The 13,695-nt window shown below is 40.3% G+C and overlaps 1 protein-coding gene across 5 annotated transcripts in view; it reads left to right on the top strand.

The window, feature by feature from the left end:
• The window catches only part of PPP1R9A (protein phosphatase 1 regulatory subunit 9A), a gene marked incomplete at both ends in the record, with an annotated part of 277,895 nt that extends 264,526 nt beyond the window's left edge, over positions 1–13,369 (top strand). Inside the window, 5 exons of one of the 5 annotated variants that reach the window (XM_084230157.1) lie at positions 7,596–7,794; positions 9,606–9,725; positions 10,534–10,557; positions 11,681–11,863; positions 13,160–13,369. In XM_084230157.1, the coding sequence (XP_084086283.1) occupies positions 7,596–7,794; positions 9,606–9,725; positions 10,534–10,557; positions 11,681–11,863; positions 13,160–13,369 (736 nt within the window). The remainder of the gene's footprint in view (positions 1–7,595; positions 7,795–9,605; positions 9,726–10,533; positions 10,558–11,680; positions 11,864–13,159) is intronic. The other 4 variants (XM_084230158.1, XM_084230160.1, XM_084230159.1 and 1 more) reach the window with 4 other exon arrangements.
• Between the last annotated feature and the right edge of the window lie 326 nt (positions 13,370–13,695).

Genomic DNA, 13,695 nt, shown 5'->3' on the forward strand with positions numbered 1-13,695 from the left:
CCTTCCATTTACTGCCTTTATAATCTTAGGCAAGAACCTCCCTGATTGCCTATGGGTTAAGTCTCACTGCTGTGGTCTGAGTTCAATCCCCAGCCAGGGAGCTAACCCACATATGGCGCAGCAGACCTCTCCTGTCTCACCTGCTGCTCCCCTCAGCAGTGTATTTCAGTAGATCCACCTGTCCTATACCCCACTCTGAATCTGGTGAATCCTCTCACCTCCAACCCCACCTCCCCGCCACCTCTGGCCTACACCTCAGTTCTTCTATGCATAAATAAATTTAAAAAAATCTTTAAAAAAACCCCAAAATCTTAGACATGTTATCTAACCTCTATGCTTCTGCTTTGTCATCTGGAAAATGATGCTGATAGTAGTACCTACCTCATAGCATTAGTGTAAGGATTAAGTGAATTTTCATGTAAAGCATTTTAAATGCTACCTGGCCCAGGTATTCAAAATTAATTAGTATTCAAAATTAATTAGTATTCAAAATTAATAATAAAGACAATAGTTTGCTATTATTATTGGTAAGCTGCAAAGCACTTTTGCATTTATTACTTCATTTGACTTTTACAATAAGAGTGGGAGGGCAGACGCTGTTTTATTGATACTATGCTTCATCATCATAGAGTTCAGTTGATTTGCCCAAGGTTATACAACAGGCAGTTAATGAAATAGGCTTCACCCTAAATGGGATGTAAGTCAGGCATGAGGGGAAGAAGGTATGCAGAGGTGGTTGAGTTCACTTCATCATAGTGGCCAGAGATGATCAACTCCTTATAAAAATACCAGGTGATAAGCAATCAAATCTTGATTCTGTTGGTGAGTGCCCACCTTACTATAGCCAAAACCATAGTCAAGGGTGGCTGTCACTGACACACAACTTAGCCCTTGCTAATGCCAGCAACTGAACCAGCAACCAGCGAGCTTCTGGTGTAGCTGCCTAGTCAGCTCTATATTTTTGAATGCATTAGCTCTGGAGTCTCTGCTTCTGCGGCCACAAATAGTTCCACATGTACCAATGTCATACACTCATTTACAATTAGAATCATAATTTTAATTATATGTAATTACAGTAGAATTTTGACAGAGCTGAAAGGGATTCATGCAACTGACATAATTACGTGAAGGGGGACAAGAAGAGGACATTTTTTGTTTCAAGAAACTAATTCTAGCAGCTATCACAGTAAGGAGTTAACTAATCGAATCTAATGACAGCCCCTGTTCTTCCACATTGATTGATACTGGGCCCAGAATCATAGAACACATATTCTAGGAAGAACAGTTATTGCCCAGTAGACACTTAATGCATTTGAGGTGGTTTCACTGAAGGGCCCCTGAAGGTAGGTGGTTGTAAGCATTCTCAGCTGCAGGTTCCCTTTATATTTGTGGCAAAGAATTGGGAATAAACTCATCACCTGTCAGGCTTCCTCAGTGAAAGGAAAGAATGATTCATGGATTGAGTTAGTAATCTTACTAGGTTGTAAAAATCTGATATGATCTTTTAATCAGTTATAACCTGAGGCTACTAGACTTTGAAGAGGTAAGACATTGACTGAGTTTGATCTTGGTTTTAGTTTTTCAATTCCCGAAGAGTTAAGTTTCCTTTATTGTATTCTTTATGGAGACATAAAATCTCAAATGCTTGACCAACATAAGACAAACAGAAGAGGTAAAATAATAATAAACCCTGCAAAGAAAAAGGTTGGGATCTGTCCTTTCCAAATATGTGCTCAGTGCACATTCTGATTAAAATATGCAGCATAGCAGATAACAAAAGCAGGAAACAGTTATTTGCCAGAACTTGTTCATCCCTTAAAATACACACCAAAAAGTAAAATAAAAATAAAAAGAATAAGTAGGCACTGGTTTCAGTGGAACGTCTGATTTAGAGCTCTGTAGGAACAGGTTAGTCACTGAATGGAAGGGCCTGAGAGCATATACGTAACTCAGAGTAAGGTTTAATGGTGGATGTGGGAAAATGACAGGAAGGCAGATGGCAGTCCTTTGTGGAAGTGAATTTGCGTTCACCTTGGAAGTATGAACAGTGGAAAAAACAGCTGGAATCCAAGTGTTCATCCTGACTTTGCCGTGGGTAAGTCTCTGAATTCCTTAAACCTTTGTTTCCTACCAAATAATCAGTGAGGTACTCTAAAACCACCTGGTCTCTGCTTCCCCATTCATCTCTGCACTACCCATCTGGTAGCTTCTTCTCAAATGTGGCCATGGAGCACTAAAAATGTGGCTACTCTATATTGAGATGTGTCAGTGGAGAAAATCCATGCTGAATTTCAGAGACCTATGTGGAGAAAAAAAGAATGTGACATATCTTATTAATAATTTCATAATATTGATTACATGTTGAAATTGTATTTGCAATATTCTGGATTAAATATAATATAAAAATTAGTTTGACCTCTTATTTATCTTATGCGGCTACTAGAAAATTTTAATTTCTCTATGTGTTCATATTATATTTCTATTGGATAGTGTTGATCTGTATGATTTTATAAAAAACAAATCCTCTTTTCATTTCTGAATCACCATTCAGGTAATCTGTAAATTAGCATGATTTATTGGTTTATTTTTTATTTACCTATATGTACTCCTATTTGCTCAAAGTGTCATTTTTTTATATAAAAGTACATATGATACAGCAATATGAATTATTTTCAAAGTAAATTGGATAGGGAAAAATAAGATAAAGCACAAAATAAGAAGGATACTTATAATGCTCCATCTTGAGCAATACCTTTGTTTATAACAGTGGCATTCGGTGAAAGTCAAAAGTGTAGTGTCAAACTGGTTAAGAGCCTGAGTTCAAATTCCAACTCTTCTATTTATCTTGGACAAGCCACTTCAACTCTCTGTGCCTTTGTTTCTTCATCTATAAAAGTGAAACATATATGTATACACACACACATATACATACCTCTTACGCAATTGGGAAAATTGAGAGTATCACATTTTAAGTCCTTAATAAATATAAGCTATGGTTAATATAAGCTATCTTTATCATTATGGACATTTAAAGCTGTTCAGATCACAGGGGTATTCCCTGGACATAATGTGCTCATAGCCTCGTTCACCAAAGGGGACTCGGATACCCCTTCATTGGTGTTGTTTCTCTCAAACCAACTTGAGTAAATCATGGCGTGATGGTGAGTTTGAGATCATACCTCGTGCCTCGCACCAGGAGGGTCGCCCTGCAGTGTTTCTGAGTAGGAGCAGAGACTCTGCTTAACAGTCAGCTGAGCTGGGGTGGAAACATCCTCTTTTTCAGAAGAGTTGAGTGGTACAGAGCAAAACATCTCACCTCCTCCTAAACCTGGGCCAAAAAGGCACCCCAGGGAGGAGCCAAAATTTTCCTTTAAAAAAACCAAAGACTTTTAAAAAACAAGAAACAAAAATGCAGCTGTAAATGGCTAGTGGAGAATGGCACCATAATTTGAACCTGGACAGTTTTAAAGCAGCATCAACAAGCCCCTTTGTACCCAGAACAGGGATGACAGAACTCAGCGTAGCGCTGCCGGTTCTTCACTTGAGCAGAAGAACTGTGGGTTCTCCCTGGCACTGGATATTCTTAATGCCCAAAGGCAACTTTGTCCTCAAAAAGGAGATTTTTTTTAAAGTCTGAAATTTTAAAACTTAGCTTTTTTAAAACTTCAGTTTAAGTTACAAATCTTGTCATTTTGTTTAAACAGGTAGTAAATTTGTATGCAAATTAAAAGCAGCAACTCTCATGGAGACCTTTGAATAATGTTAGCTTAACCTCAGTGGAACAGACATGTTCCCCCAAAATTGGCTACTCTATTTTTAGCATCATTCATAAATTTAACCTACTCAGTTTTCTTTTTAAGTACTTAATTTGAAGCTATTCTTTCTCCCCAATTCCTAACAATAGAACAATCAGAAATATAACACTGACTTGTGATTCGATTTTTCCCAAAAATGATGGCCTTTATTATAAAGCTAAAAAAGAAGGTGAAGGAAGTGCGGAACACATACCCATTTTGATCCCCTAGAAATTATTTTCAGATCCTTTAAGAATTCCTTTCTACCAATCTTGATTTTTCAAGGAAGTCACTAAGAATCTATATGGAGCTTATGCACCCTAGTCCATAAAATGTGGTTAGTGTCAAAAATAAAAGTTAAGATGAGAAGAGTAGGTGGGAGAGTAAAAGAAATGTGGCAGGAAGGTGGAAAGGAAGAATTTTATGTTATTCCCAACAGATTTCTCTACAAAATGAATCAGACTGTAAGAGTAGTTAGTTGCAGACTGACCAGCCGAGTCAAGCAAAATCTGAGGGAGGACGGTAGGAGATTAAGGAAAGACGGGAATAGACCATTTGGGCCATTGTTAGTGAAAGCTGGGACCAGATGGGCTGTCGCAGAGCAGACCCACCCAGTCCTGGCACAGCACATTTATTTATACAATCTCAAGCAAGGTGGGGGACAAGGCAAGGTCGATGTGTTTGTGACAGTTAGCATCTTGGAGGTATCAGGAGGTGCCAATGTTTGCAGCAATATCAGAAAGCTGCATGCCTGTGCTGAGCTCAGTGTTCTAGCTTAAAGGTCACAGTGGGAAGACACCCTCTTTCTATGCCTTGTAACCGAGCAACTGGTTGCTGTCTCAGGTCATCCAGCAGATCAGGTCATCCATCATGGATCAGGACTGTTGTTCCAAGAGCACATGCCCCAGCTCCCAACAGTCAGTGATAGAATAACTGCTGTTGAGGCCCCTCTGCATGTCCAGTAAGCTGATGGGTTTGCAATTTTAAAAAATGAGTATACTGTATTCTACGCCAAAGTACCACTGTCCAGTTGTTTAAGGATACTGGGAAACAGGAGTTATATCAGCTCTTGTGCTTTTAGAGTCAAGTATATACAAATCAATGGGGGAGACAGAATACAGCATCAGCGGGAAGACTGATAAGCCTTCTGGAGAACAGGGAAATACTGTTCAGTATGCCCCAGGACCTGGCAGTTTGCAGCTATGAGGACAGTGGTTTCTCCTTAGAAGTGGGCTTTCATCATTCTCTACGTGACTGTTCCTCCATTCTTTCTGTTGTCCTGGTGTGTGATGTGAGGAAAGAAAGCCTCTGGATAGTACCCAAGACTGAGTTTCCATGATCTCATTCATCACACTCACACCAAGGGCTCCGGATCTGTCTTCATGAAGTGCTGGCTATACAAGTTGACATAGAATTAATAGTCTTGACTGTTTTCCTGGCAGTGAGAACTTTATGAAAGAGTTTAATTAGATATATGGTCTTTACTTTTCGTTTGAAATGCTGCCTGAACAGGAGTTGAACTACGAAAAGTCCCTTTCAAATAAGGCATTAGAATGACAAAAATTAGAAATATTTTTATTTCTAATATTCTTATTTCCTGCCTACCCCAAAATAAGAACTTAGTGGTGGATTTTCTAAAACCATTGTTACAAAGGCAGTTCCCTTGGGAATAGAGTGAGGTAATTGTGCTATAATTAATTAAGGCCTGTTTATAAATTTCAAAACACTTTCCATATGTTTAAGCATTATCATGTGTTACTGAAATTATAGCTGAAACTCATAAAAAAAATTCCCACATTACTTTGACAAATTGATTCAGAAATTTACAGCCAAAAGGGAAAATAATGATCAGGTCCAGTTTATCTTAAACACGCCCAGTTATAAGAGAGCGAGACTACAGAGAAAGTATTGTATCTTAGAGCTTTCGACATTTTTTTATTGGAATGTGGGACTGAGCTAAAAGACAAGCCTTAGAGTTAAATTATGCCTGGAGAGATAGTAAGAACTGCAGTGAGGTTTACTTCCCCAGAGTTATGTGGTTATATTTTCAGGGACTGGGGGTGGGGAAAGGAAGATGAGACCCAGCTCCATGGAGACATTCCCAGGGTTATTAAGCTGGAGATACTAGTCTTGGCTTCCCTGGGAGACATATATTTGCTTTCCAAAGGGTAAGAACACAAGATCCTTCCCAAGTCACATATGTTTACATTAAAAAGATTAGATTTCTCTCCCATTCTCAAAGGGGAGGAGAGGATAACTGTCCCTCTCCTATATAGCAATCCAGATTCATATTTTTTGAATTCTTCACCTACACTGTAAACCAAGTATAGAATAACATCTGGTTCTCATTGTGTAACTCTGGAAAGAGGAAATGAGGGCATGGGGAACCAGCGCAGTAATTTTGTAAGTAAGTAATGACCGCCTTTGCTCCAGAAGCCTCATATTTACATTCAGGATATTAATAAATATAGATATTAAAAACAGTAAGAGCCACTTCAACCATGGGTTGAAGTATAGCTTCCAGTTCAGCTCCTTTCCTCCCTTACCCTAGATTCTAATTCAATCCGACTAGGTGCCCAGGGATCTGTATTTGAACAACTGCCCCAGAAGATTCTTACCAGATATGTTTGGGAAACATGACGTGTTTGCGAAACAGGACCGGGAATAAAAATGCTGCTCACAGAAGGCAAATCTGCCTCTGCTACCCTGCTATCTTAAGTTCATTTATTATAAATCATCCTAGCCCCATCTTTTGATGGGGACTTAGAGGCCCATATGGCCTCAAGTGATCTCGGAAAATGTTTCACCAAACTCTGGACCCAGAGAACCGACAAAACCATACAAATCAAGAGTGTCAAGTCTGTGTGTTTATCTTAGGATACTCTTGAAACTTCCCAGGCCACCAACAGTGTGCATATATGAAAAGCCACCAAGTGTCTGAAGAATGCCACTCTACAGAAGCAGTGTTTGCCATTCTGTCCTGACAGTGGTGGAGCTGTTGGGTGCGCCCACGCCAGACAGCAGGGCTGGACACAGGATTGGTGGCCCAAAACTAGTGCTGAATTTTTTGCTGCACATGCTTAAAAATGCAGAGAGTAATGCTTTAAAACGCTTTCACACATACCATCTTGTTTGATTTTTAACCATATATGAGGTACATAAATTACTTTTTAGAGATGAGGAAATAGAGGCTGAGAGAAGATGCAATGCTATGTACTCAGGAACTGCAAGACCCAGGACTAGGGTGTTAGGACTTCAGATCTCATGTTCCCCCTAAGAAAATGTGGTGAGGTTATGATGAAAACCAGTAAGGGGTGTGTTCTGCTTAAAGTCCCATGAATCCTGAATTTCCAAATTATTTATTTAAATTTTATTTCCTAAGGCCCCACATGCTTGGGAATATGAAATTAGAGGAAGACAGGAAAGAATGCTTGTTATGGGCCAGTGTCCCAGCGGTGAGGCGCACGTATGTGGCAGAAGTAAAGGGAAAACTGTGATGATTAACCTAATAACTATTCCTAAAATGCCCTGCCTGTCCCTGATTTTTAATTCATCCACATACATTTCTTAGCTCATTTCATAAAAATTCACCATGGCATTAACAGTGCAAAAATATTGATCATTGTTACTGAATTCAATTAGATGCAGAACATATAGCTATTAAGATTAATATTCTAGGCAAAAGTAAATCTTATTTTATCTGTTGTGTAGAACAGCTAGACTCCCTGAAGAATTTTGTTCCATAAATCTCACATGTGCCCTTCTTTCTTGTCTAACACACCCAATCTTTTCATAAAACAGGGTCTTCAGAGGCAGGCTGGACCACTGGAAACCGAAGCCAACCTCCCCAACTCAGGCCTCCCTTCGCTCGCCTTGCATGCCTTTCTCGTGGTTTAATGAAAGTCGGAAAGGATCCTATTCTTTCAGGAACCTGCCTTCACCTCCAAGTTCCCTGCAGCCTTCTTCTGAGACTCTAATTTCACATAAAAAGGGGTCCAAGGTAGAAAACACATGGATTAAAAAAGCAAACTAGAAAATCCCAAATCCTTCCTTTTCTTCAGTCTTTGGAAAGCATTCTCAACTGTGTTTACTCTGGATCCGAGAAACCAATGTGATAACACTGCAATAAACAGTGCATGGTATTTCTTGCGTGGAGTGAAGAAAGCCTTATTTAACCATCACCTTCTTTAATAGTGGTCCATTCTAGATTGTGCATTACTCTGATTTGCCTGTCTCTTCACATATTGCTATTTAATCTCAGTTTGACAGTTAAGCCATGCTGGGAAAGATGCATTTGAATCCTGGAACAGTAAGTTAGATCTGTTTATCAAGCATTCCATTTTAAATCAAATTCCAAAACTATTGTGCTGTGCTTGTCAAGACTTACCAGAAAACAAGTAAATTTAGTAGTGAATATTTGTTCAATACATATAAGTGAAACCCTTTAAAACAAACCAATGATGACATAGCACCCTATTTATTTCTTTTTTTAAATTGAACTTTCATGTTGAAAAATCTTTGTAATTTTATCACCAAAGTTCTTTAATTTTAGCAGAATTGGGAATTATATGCATGGATGGTATTTATTTTTCAATGCATGATGGTTATTTCCAGCATGACGCTGCAAACTTATCTAACATTTTGTTGAAACACGTAAAGTCACTAGCTAACTTTCTCACGTTGTTTGGTCTCCTTTTATCTGTGTTCACTTTTCTTTCTCAAACGGAAATGTGTGATTAACTTGAATTCTTTTCTTGAGGTCAATAGCTCATGGGGTTTTAACTAGGTTTGGGCTTGTGTCTCTGTTGACGGTGTCAAATGGTAATCACTATGTCAAATGCACTCCTGCTAAAATGTTCTACTACTACCCTAACTCCAGGTGCTCAGATTCAGAGTCTCCTCTTCTGAACTTTTAGCAAACTTTGCAGTTTGTTTAGTACTTGTTTTTCCAGCCTCTGACATGTTATTTATTCTTAACAACCAACTAAACTCAATACAAAGAAACCTAACAGAAATCTAACAGTCCAACTCCTAATGACATGGAATATGAACCAAGATGGCACCAGTCGAGTACTTAGAGTCTTTGGGAAGCCAGTCATTCTAGAATGATTACAAAATAGGTTTTGACATAAGTGGGCCACGCTGACCTGGAAAACTTGAATTTTATTTACACACTCCCATGTACCCAAGTGGTAATTTGGAAAAGTGTTACTGACTGTGCTGCAGTCTCCTAGGTAATCTGCTGGGGCTGTGTGAGAGTTGTATTTTAGCATGTAACTCCTAGTGCATTGTCAGGCCCTGACCTCCTCCTGAACTCATCATCTTGAAGGTTACATCCAGGAGAGGATCTGCCATTTCTCACAGTATTTATCACGGCCAACAGCAAGTGAGCCTTCCCAGGGGCGCTCCAGCTACCTTCCTAATATGAATTGCCATCTGTTCCTAATAACTCAGGCTCTCCAATACCATCTTGTATTTTTACTTAAACACTGTTTCTCATCACAATTGGGGTCAAAGAAAATAGGCTTATTAATATTACTCCTCTGAGCAGTTTCAGAGGATAATGAATGCTGTACCCTTGAAGAGAGAATGAAGAATCATTTCTCCAAAAACATCTGATGGAGAACGCCCCCAGAAATCCCTGTCCACCGAAGGTGTGATGTTCTCCACCACTGCCCCATTGAAGTTCATCGCCAAGCCCAACATGAATTACTTCTAAGATTATTTTAAAAGAATTAGAACTTGCTGACACTCCTTCCTATGACTCCCTGACTCTGTTCATGTAACACTGAGCTTTGTTTATTTTTACAGAATTTTACCTTCAACGACGACTTCAGTCCCAGCAGTACCAGCTCAGCAGACCTGAGTGGCCTAGGAGCGGAACCCAAAACTCAAGGGCTCTCTCAGTCTTTAGCGCTGTCATCAGATGAGGTATACTCTTGACACTTATGACAGCACTGCTTCCTGAGAACATACATTACATCTGTGCACTAATGCTGGGAAACTTTTTAGAGGAGATTTTTGCATATAAGTCATCGAGACCATGGTTTAATATTTGATACGAAATCTTCAGGATTTTTCCCTCTCCCACTCTCTGTCTCAACATGAAAGCAATGAGCCCCTTTGAGCTCCTGCAGCTTCTCAAACTCTCTGATTTAATGGGATAACTCTAAACAGAGGTGTAGACATGGGAGGCTGGGCTCTGGAGAGAAAACACAGGCAATGACTCAGAAATCACATGGGAGTGGATAGATTATCCATTTCCATTCTCCCTCATCTAACTTCCCACTACCCGTTCCCCCAAGATTTTGATATTCCCTCTTAGTAGGAAGTGACCCCTAGTTGGGAATCACTATAGTAGAGAGGAGAGTCGGCCTGTTCCCCTAAGGAAGAAAAACTGGCTGAGAAGAGCCAGGGCCAAATTAACATTGCTAAGAATTATCAGGAGGTAAATTTGTGCCTCAGGGAATTTCATTGGTGGTTGACTTACTGCTGCAAGATATAAGTAGAGAGAAAATAATCTTCACCACAAGTAAAGATGTTTTCACTCTAAATATTTGTTCTTATTTCCTTCTGACATATTTTAGTTTTATAAACTTTTTTCCCCCTCAAACTTTTCTGCTCGTATTCTTCAGGCTTGGTGTGATGCTAATTGTATTAAAAGTTTAAGTTGCATATGTTATGTCTCCTATTTCCATAACACTTTTCTATTTGGTTCCTTTGTTGCTCCCCTGCTCAGAGCTTGGATATGATAGATGACGAGGTGAGCTGTCGGTGGGCTGTGGGCTGTGTGTGGTGGCTGATGCGGTATTGTTTGAAATTTTCCTCTCTTTGCAGATGATTTTTGAAAAATCAAACAATGCATGACCACTTTCCTCTGTCGTGGAGGATTTCATTTTGCTAAATAGTTTCACTCTCTGCCCTTGTGTATATGCTAGTTTAAGATCTATTCCTGAGTCAAGAGGATCTCCAAATTCCACCTTCAGAGTTCCAGATTTATCTCCCCTCACCATTACTTTGACAGTCCATTCTGCTTCACCCTTCGTCTCCATCCTGACTAACCTCATCCCCTCTTCTGTGTTGCTTGTGCACATCCCTGAGGGGACTTCTGTCTTCTGGACCTTTCATCACCTTCATCTCCTCTCAGCTTAGTGGTTCTAGGAACCATGCTGCCCATTGCGCTACTAAAAATAATATTCTGCACTGGGCAGAGTCTGAGATTTGGAATAAACCACAACTGTTGGGCTCTACTACTTACTAGCTACGTGATCTTGGACAGATCCAACTTTCTGAGCCTCAGTTTCCTTATTCATTGAAAGTAGTTATGGACACTGCCAACCCAACCTTCCTCACAGGTTTGCTTGCTGCTCACATGAAATACTGCCTGTAAAATTTGCCCTAAGGATGATTGAGGGCTAAATGTTCTCCTCTTCTAAATGAAAGATACCTCAACATGTTTAAATATCTCTATTGTCTTATCAGAGCGTAAATGCAGTGTGGTGCGTTGCATATAGAGATTAATGAAATATTTGTTCTCTGCATCTGATAACCTCTCCTAAGTGTTTAATGTAAAAGTTTACAACACTAGAGTGCATTTTTCAATAGGAAACTACCTACATTAATAACGCTGCTTTGTTTGGGGGAATTTTTTAATTTGCAAGTATCGAAAAGCATGTAGGTGGTAAGCGTGTTTGTCATTAACCATGCTAGTGTGTGTACATACTTACCCATACACACACACACACAGCTAGAGCCATTAACCTATCTTATGGTTGAAAATTAAAAGTGCCTCTCGTAGGCAAGAGATTCCTTTTGTTAGCATAATGTGCCATGCCAAGCCATAGCATTCAGTCCTTTAACAGCACTACGTAACATTCCTACCTCAGATCCTTGATGACGGACAGTCTCCCAAACACAGTCAGTGTCAGAATCGGGCCGTTCAGGAGTGGAATGTGCAGCAGGTTTCTCACTGGCTCATGAGCCTAAACCTGGAGCAGTATGTATCTGAATTCAGTGCCCAAAACATCACTGGAGAGCAACTCCTGCAGTTGGATGGAAATAAACTTAAGGTAAAGAATTATATGTCTATGTTAGGTTGCCAGGTGTAATTTCTGTTACTCATCGACTTAAAATGTTTTCATTAGATAAGAGCATTCTCTGTCTCTGAGTGGTATTTCTCATCAAAGGTCAGCAGAAAGGACGTTGAATTATTTCAACGTAGTAAATGAAGTTTTGGAAAGTAAGTCAGGGGTTCTAAATCAGAGTTGGCTGATGAGTAGGAAAGCCGGGGACTCACTCTATTGCCTCCCCCGAGCAACATGTTGTCCGTGGATTAACTCTGCCTACTCCCTACGTAGCATGAGTTTTAATAATGGCCAATGCGGTTGCCTACATTAGAGTTAAAAACCAGATCCATGAGTCTGCCCTTCTTTATTCATTTCTCCTCCATCCCACCCCTCCAAAAGTGGGATGAGGTTTTCCCCAGAACTTGTTCCCCAAATATGTGCAGGCCATGTCTCCCTCCCCCTCCATTGCTCTCTCATCACCACCCATCTCTCTAGTCCATCTCTCTCAGAGACTGAGGTGGCACCACCCCTGTGGAAAAGGGCAAAAGATACTTACATCCCGCCCCCTCAAGCCTCCTGCTGGGCTGATGGACAGATGAGTATCTCTTGACAGTCTTGAAAAGGTTAGAGATCAATCAATAGCTATGAATATGAAGGCCCCATTGACAAGCCTGTCCCTGTTGGGGAGATGGATGCTTCCTGCTGTTGATTCTGAAGGTCATGGAACATTTTAAAGTACATAACCAACACTCCTTATTCTGAATTCTAAGCTCATAGAGCAACCACCTCATTATAATCAGTCTTCCTTTATACAGGGAGAGAATGGCTAGTCTTGCTGACATGAACATTCTGGTCCCAAAGACTTCTTTGGTTCTCATTGTAAATGAATATATTAGTAGGAAGGAAGCTATTTCAATTCCTCCTGCCCTTCTTGGAGGCCTCTGTGGTAGCAGGTGCCCACTCCTATCTTTTGAAAATATTGATGAGCTTAGCAATACTTTCATTTGTAAATGTCTATAGCCCAAAGGTTAGAGAAGCAGGATCATGTCCTTTTGACATTCACTCATTAATTGCCAATTTGGGAAGCGTTTACTTAATGAGGCTTACGATGCTGAGGACTTCAAAGTCCTCATCCCCTCCCCCCAAGTCTATAGATTTAGATTTTTGGCAGATACAATCAGCTCCTCCTCAGTTTTGGCCTCTTGCTTTGTGCGCAAATTAGTCTATGATTTTGAAAGTGCTGTGAGATCAACCTTGTCGAAGCAGAGAGTTCATGGGTTTACATGTGTTCCTTCTCAGGCTCTTGGAATGACATCCTCCCAAGACCGAGCAGTGGTCAAAAAGAAACTCAAGGAAATGAAGGTGTCTCTGGAGAAGGCTAGGAAGGCTCAAGAGAAAATGGAAAAGCAAAGAGAAAAGCTGAGGAGGAAGGAACAAGAGCAAATGCAGAGGAAGTCCAAAAAGACAGAGAAGATGTCAACTGCAGCGGAGGGTGCTGGTGAGCAGTAGCACGCGCCCTGACAGGGTGGGGATGCCCCCGTCTCTACCTCCTCCTGCCCTGCTCTCCTCTGGAGCATGAAGAAGAAACTGCTGACAGGGATCGGGCAGATTGGGGACCTGTGTGTCGAATAACCGCATTTTCTGCAATAATAGAATACACTCTTAATATTCATCTACTAAAGTAACCCCAGACCACCTTTGGTTTATTAACAAACCAAGGCTCTCATTTATGAGAAATGCAAAGTAGCTGTGTTTCTCTCTTCTCTTACTTACCAACATCTTGTGTTGTGTTGGGTCGTGTCACTTGGAGAACCAGTGTGACCCTGCCCAACAAG

Source organism: Talpa europaea (assembly GCF_964194135.1).
Source record: "Talpa europaea genome assembly, chromosome: 3".
In the NCBI taxonomy this organism is placed as follows: Eukaryota; Metazoa; Chordata; class Mammalia; order Eulipotyphla; family Talpidae; genus Talpa; species Talpa europaea.